Here is a 7,718-nt window from a genome sequence, read left to right as displayed (position 1 = left end):
AAACAGGGTAATTCATCTAAATTTAGGTCAGCACAAACGGACTAAGTTTCCGTTTTGGGCGTACAAATATCATTGTACATCGCTAAATATATCAATAATAAGTTTACCGTGCCATAGTTTTTCTAACATCGACACAAGTAAAAAAGAAAACAGCAAACAATTTTCAGCTGAGCAGCAAATCTAAGAGATGTGTAAAAGGTTTCGAATAATTGTACTATCGGTGAAGCTAAATTATTAGAATCTGTTCAAATCATTGATGCAATGAAAATAGTTACTGGGTTAAGAGGAGGAACATCAAATCAGGAATTATGCATTGAAACAGGTTTTGAACTACTATCTCCTAGTGTCATAAACATAAACTTACCCTAATGTCTAAAATTCTAACTTTAATCATATGACACCTTATACACTCGTATAATATTATTGAACCCTATATTAATTATGATGTTTCACCGTATAACCTTAGACAACACAGATTATCTAAAATTCCTCTTTTAGAACTAATTTGTTTGGTAATAGCTTTTCCATATGTCACAAGAACTCTCTTAACCAAGAATCATCATTAGCACATTTTTTTTTAAAATCTAAATTGAATAATGATACAGCCCATGTTACAAAGATATCTCCTAGTCCTGCACTTTAGTCCTAGAAAACTTAGATATAATGCAAATGATTTAAATTATGATAAATTTGTAGATTATCACCTTCCCGACTCGTCTTTGTGCCATCCTACTGAAAAATCAGAACATTCCCCTTTTCTTCTATCCAAATTATTGCTCTTCCAGAAACGTAATCCATAATATCTATACCAGAACTGGCGATCTAGATGTTCAACTACTGACATCTGCAAATGTTAATTTCTCTCTTGAAATCAATAATTTTATCCTATCTTATGTGGAAAAAAATTATTGTAGAAAGTAAACGTTTAGGATGTTAACCTATTTTCTTCTTACATTTGTGCACTTTACACCAAAAGTTCTTACAGTAATTTTCTAATTTAATATTATTTATACTTCAAAATTTATGATCAGATTTTCATTAATTTATTAATCATATTGATAGCTGCTAGTACTTAGATTGTGTGATGGTATGGATCAGTAATGATAGTATGGCATATGGTTGAATGTAATGAGTATGGGTGTACTTATAATGTGCAAGTTTTCGAAATTTTTCCTTTTTCAAAGTCTCTTACATACCTATCACCACCATGGAGAAGTCTGTTATCTAATCCCAATAAATATATTGTTTATTTATTTAGTAAAATTTGTTGAAATGAAATTGTGTAAAAAATATAATAGCACATGCATGATCCCGTGAGTACACTCCAACCCGGCCACTCCCACCCCGTACCTCCGAAGGAACATGGTTTTTCCTGCAATTGGTGACGTGATATGAATATCTATAACTGTATCATGATTAATTGGCGTAATAATGAACCATGATGTAGACATCAGTAATGAACCATGATGTAGACATCAGTAATGAACCATGATGTAGACATCAGTAATGAACCATGATACAGGCACCAGCACTTACCATGATACAGGCACCACCGAGCACTTACCATGATACAGGCACCACCGAACACTTACCATGATACAGGCACCACCGAACACTTACCATGATACAGGCACCACCGAGCACTTACCATGATACAGGCACCACCGAACACTTACCATGATACAGGCACCACCGAACACTTACCATGATACAGGCACCAGCACTTACCATGATACAGGCACCACCGAACACTTACCATGATACAGGCACCAGCACTTACCATGATACAGGCACCACCGAACACTTACCATGATACAGGCACCACTGAACACTTACCATGATACAGGCACCAGCACTTACCATGATACAGGCACCACCGAACACTTACCATGATACAGGCACCACCGAACACTTACCATGATACAGGCACCAGTATTAGTATTGAATCATGACCGTAGACGTCAGTCGTGGACCATAGACACCAATACTGAACCATGATTACACTTGAGCATTGAACATACTGTAGACACTAAGGCCATAAATCATGATATAGACACCGACCAAGAAGGTTGTACAAAAGACATACACGTGAATAGTACCTTTTGAAAAAGATTTAGATAAGACACAGTAGAGCCAATCACTGCTTCATACAGACTCATCAGTGAAACTAAAGACCAATATTTTAAATCTCTGAGGAGTCGCCTGAGGAAAACTTAAACTGATCGAAAGAAATATCAAAATATAGATTAGAAGATGTACTGACATTTCAGAAAATTTCATGAATTTCATCTGACAATTTTAACAGAACGCCAATTACATGTGTATATTCTGAACTGTGATGTTACCATAGACACCATATAGATAATATATACCACATATAATACTAACGATTTTCTACAAAATATGACCATTGTCAAAGTGCAAATTAAGTGACAAAAAATGGCTCACGGTTCCCGACGCCCTCGTAACAACAGATGCTTCTTCTTTGGGACATGGTTGCGCAAAGGGGTTGATAAATATATGTTTGTTCACACTGGACTGGATAAAAACTTGTTTGTGTGATTAGACCAGTGTCTATCGTCTGGATGATTGGAAACACTCAAGGGAAAGTGCCTCGACCAAATTGTCAGGTAGAGAATTTCATCTGTTTACAGGTTTGTTTCTGAAAGCATGACCCCTGATATTTGTCGTGAATCTATTTTGTATTTTTTAACAACATTTCCCTTTGTGTTTTGATTATCTAGGACATGCCAGACTGGTTGATTGACTATATCTAAAGTGTTCAAAATTGTATAGACTTCTACCATATCTATAAATCTTTAGAATTGACCAATAATGTTGTTACTAAATGTATACCGATAATTTGATGTCTGAATCAAACAATCCAAAGAAAAGTTGTTTTAAAAGGTCATCGGATTTACAATTTGCTTAGTTTCACTACCAGTTACACCACGAATATGATACGTTGGACCTAGATGTTTCTACTAACAAGTCAATGATATGGCTCCTGTAGTCTGACAGGAAAAATGATCGAAATATCCGTATGTCCTAATAATACAAATGTTATCGTGAGTATACCAAATGCAATGCAATGAACATTCCCAGTATTATATTCGTCTACACAGTACGAAAATTTTCCCAAATATATGATGTTATATTCGCCAAGACAGAACGAAAATGATCACAGTAAAATTATGTTATATACGTCTAGACAGTACGCAAAAAAAAAAAAAAAAAAACACAAATAAACAATGTTTTAAATTAGATATGAATTTAACACAGTGAAAACCTTTTTTCAATAATTTTATCCGTGTTAATTCGTATCATTATCATTTCTTTTAATATGTCTAGAAAGCTATGAACTTGGTTAATATCTAAAAGTTTCTGAAAATTGGATAGATGAAGCTAGATATCAATCTCATATTTTGAAATTAAACTTTTTTTCCTGAAATATGTACATATGTATAATAAACATTACGATCCAGGAGTCCAAATCACGTAATAGACAGTTTGCCACTCTGCATTACAACTCAGTTCCAAACGTCATTTTTGTGAGATGTCGTGGTCGTGTAATGGTTATGCAGCTGTAGAATTCCATGGCTAGGCGATTTGGTACCGTAGACCGTGAGTTCGAGGACCGGATATTACCCGAGTCAAAAAGTTGTGTTACAAGGCCCAAATATTAATAGATTGACCAAATGTATCATATACCGTATCATATGTTGATGGCCTGTTGGAAGCTGAACTCATTTATGATATATATGATATATGATAACAACAAAAAAACTTCTGTGTGAAATATACAAATATTTATTTATTTTTTCACAATGTGAAACATAATATACAGTCATCATTTAATCGGGACATAGATTCCGTGTGTAAAAGCTTAACCCAGATACATTTTGTTCTTCTAATCGAAAATAGTGGTTAAGTGATACCCTCAAAATCAATTCTTCATTGTTGGCCATCCTGTAATTCTTTAGATTTTTGTCTCTCCATCCAAGAACGAAGACACTGATCCTGTTGGACGGTTGATCCATTCCCTAAGTGTGGCCGTGCTTCAGTGTCCGATACATCAAGGATGGCACCGGGCAACACATACTCTTCGGCCGACACCACGGTACAAGGGGTTCGAAACCCTCGTGCTGCGCCGGGACGAACTCTTTTTTCGTTTGAAATTTGGCTGATACAAAAGTCTTGTCCTGCTTTTATTCGGATTCTCTTGTCATCCGAAATTGAGGACAGGGATTTCACCTGATCTACACCATCAATTACAGCCTGCATATCCTGTTCCAGTTTCCTGACATCGTCTGTGATATTAGCACCAAGGCTGTCACTGATAGGTTTCCTCGGACCTTTGGCAGCTTGTGGTCTGAAGTTATTCACTCTTAGGCAAGATTCAATCTTCCACATCTTTATTTTCTCCTCCATTACCTGTAAGTTTACTTCGTCGTCATCTTCAGGTATGCCCTCGACAATCACAGCCTTTTGCAAGGATATTTCTTCAGATTTGTTCTTTTCTAAAGTTTCGGTCATGACTTCTTCAAGTTTTGATTTTGGCCTCGGACTGCGTCGATTTGCATCCGCAGGAGATTTGCTCAATATCTGCGATACATTCCTGATACGAGACGATGTTCTAGAATCTGGCTTGTCTTCAACTTTCCTTATTCTCCATCTTCTCCATCTCCAAGTAAAATTCTTTCCGGGTTTACGACCAACCATTGAAAGCAAGTTCCTCGATTCTGTACAACCCATGACTATAGGCACATTACCATCAAAAACACTGTAGCAATTAATAAAGCAAACAGAAAGGCTGCGCGATCCCGAAATGCATATGCAATAGTAATTATGACGTCATGCTCATTGTACGTCATTAATGCCCCATGATCGATATAGTATAATCATTTTTCTAATTAGTCCGCCATCGATAGAAAACCATTACGCGAAAATAGAAATGGAGAAACAGAACTAAATTCATCATTTTTTCGCAGCGACATCTTAAAATGATCGTTTTTCTCAATGCGACCGTACGAAGAGTCGTCATTTCGTCCATCCGGAAACGACAAAATAAGTATATATACCATCGAAACAACCTTCTACACAACATACGGAAGATTGTGTCGATACTGTTGGTGTGGATGGGATGACACAGAAGTTAGGAATTTCGTTTTGAAGAATCTAAGAGAGTCGGCTATGACAAGATCTGGTGTAAGTTTGTTCTATTCTGAGATAGTTTTAGGAAAGGAGTATTTCCGATAGTCAGTTCTACCGTACAATGTTTTATAGGAAAAAGGATGCCAGGGTCGAGTCTGACAACACTTCACTGTACCACAACCAATTTATAAATATTGTCTTGTTGGTAGTGGTCATAGAGTGCAATCATATTCCAAAGAAGGACGCACGAGAGACATAAAAGCTTTTTTTTTTTTTAAAAGATATCTTAAAATTTCGCCAAAAGAAGCCCAAAGACTTGCTGTCTTTGTTACATATGTTGGTAATGTGGGAATCCTATTTCAGATGTTGTTGTATTGTCATGCCAAAATAACTCGCCTTTAATTCTCAGTCTATTGAAGGCAGTTGCCCTGTAGATGATATTTGTAGTTTATCGAGTTTTTTAATTCCATTTTCCATCTTTTTCCCAGTCATATAATTTGTCAATATCTTTTTGTAAAACTGAAGCATCCTTATTAGAAGTGAGTGATACATGCAGTGGTGTCATTGGTTAACAGTCTTACTATGTAGGAGAGATCAAAGGGGAGGGCCACTATATAGCAAAGCTCAAACAAAAAAAAGCAAAAAACCGGTCCGAGGACCGGCATGGGGGACCCCTGACTCTGTACGTAGGAAGTCAGTTCTCCGCCGAGTGTTACGTCGATTATGTACTACTGGAAATGAAATTCTCTATCCAATTGATGCCCCTGATCTAGTGGTGATTTGATTGGTGGACGAAGATATTGTGTCCGACTTTGTCATACGCCTTAGCGAAGTCAAGAATAAGGACGTCTGTCTGTTTCTGATTTTCAACTTTTTGGAAATATCAAATAACCAGATGAAAACTCCAAAAAGCTCGGTTTTACGGGATCTAGAATGACAGAAGCCGGAAGGTGTTGTAATGAGAGACTATGTTGGCTTTGTCTGCATGTGATATCAAATTACTAACAGTTATATGATCAAGGAGCTTGCTACATACTTTCAGAGACGTATATATCGATATATACGTATCTGATATGTTCAGGGTTGTGCTTTGAACCTTTGTTATATATAATTATCGCTATTTTGCCATATCAAAAGGACAAGAGCGCAGCGTTCGTTTTTAAATCTCATGATTTCTAACTATATGGTGAAAGCTGAATCGTATTCTGGGACTCGTCGAAATTCAAACATTCCAAAATGTTAAAATTATTTCAAAACGATGCCGCTTAGTCTATTGCTTAGTGGTAAACATATGTTTTGTGGGACAATCGTGAAACCTTCATTGGTTTTTAGTTACCTATTTATCGCTGTTTCTATTACTGTAAGGGCCGTTCAGCTTATATTTATAATATATACACGGTACATGACGATTTAACAAATGGCGACATGGTACATGACGGTGAAGGACCACACGCAGTCGTGAGTGTCTATACCGCTTTCTTTGCACAATTAATGATGGTCCCGTTTTAGTACAATATTCGTGAGGAAAAGGCGATCTTTATTAGAGTTACTGACTTTACTGTAGTGAGTATGATCCCATTGACTTACAGATATTCTCTTTGGTGTAGAACACATAAATCATTCACTCGAGTTATTTCTTAATCATATTTCATCAATATATAATATTGCAAATATCAACGGACATATGGCACGTTTTTTTCACAATTTTACGCTAATATGACCCAACGGTCGATTTAACTACGGCGTTAGCCTACTTTACCGATCGAGCAATTTTATACTTGTATCGTCTGCTACCACATGTGGTCTATGTTGACATCCGGGACCTTCCGATAACAGAAGAAAAATGAGCTTTGGAACACCTTTAGAATTTACCATGAACCATGTTAAATATAAATCTCAAGTTGAGCGAAAATATTTATTTTTTATTTAACTGGCCAGCGTTTTGCTGTCTTGAATTTTAATAAATTAAGTTTTATCAAAGTAACATATATTTGATCGAGATTTTATTGTTTAAACAACGCTTTTATTTATAACTGCACTGCGGGATAGCCATAATTGACTCCGCAGACAGAATCTTTGCATTTCTGAGTACACTTCGAGTGAGAAAGAGTAAGGAATGTTTATTTTGTGACTGAATTAATTTTTTTTGCTCATGTGATTGTGTAGCATCATGAGTGAAACAAAGAGAAAAAGGCACAGCGTTGGAGGAAGAATGAGATCGGATAATGGAGAAAATTTCCACCATAGAAATCCTGGATCTTCATCTCATCATTCTCGGGGAGGCCGAAACAACAACTCACAGACAAGTGTAAGTTTCAACGGGGAAAAAAATAAAGACTTGATTCTGTATGACTCGAAATATAATATTCCAGATATTTAGACATTTTTAATTACGTGATGTGCATTTATTGAGTTCAACACAGACCAAATTCTGTAGAAACTCGTTCTGTTTGGACCTGTCTGCTCACCGATCCGAAGACGAATTCAAGGGTTTGTTTACAAATCTTCTGTGAGTTTGTACATGCACACCATGACACGTGGTCTGTCATTTCTTTTCTTAGCAT

At 36.4% G+C, this 7,718-nt stretch overlaps 1 protein-coding gene across 1 annotated transcript in view; it reads left to right on the top strand.

The window, feature by feature from the left end:
• Positions 1 to 7,324: 7,324 nt before the first annotated feature.
• LOC132544216 (S phase cyclin A-associated protein in the endoplasmic reticulum-like) overlaps positions 7,325 to 7,718 on the top strand; it is a 96,318-nt gene continuing 95,924 nt past the window's right edge. The window contains exon 1 of the mRNA XM_060207788.1: positions 7,325 to 7,462. Within this exon, the coding sequence (XP_060063771.1) occupies positions 7,325 to 7,462 (138 nt within the window). The remainder of the gene's footprint in view (positions 7,463 to 7,718) is intronic.

The sequence above is a fragment of the Ylistrum balloti genome, unplaced genomic scaffold, assembly GCF_031769215.1.
Source record: "Ylistrum balloti isolate Yb309-2 unplaced genomic scaffold, AGI_CSIRO_Ybal_v1 Utg369782, whole genome shotgun sequence".
NCBI classification, from domain to species: Eukaryota; Metazoa; Mollusca; class Bivalvia; order Pectinida; family Pectinidae; genus Ylistrum; species Ylistrum balloti.
This window is presented reverse-complemented; position numbering and strand designations above follow the sequence as displayed.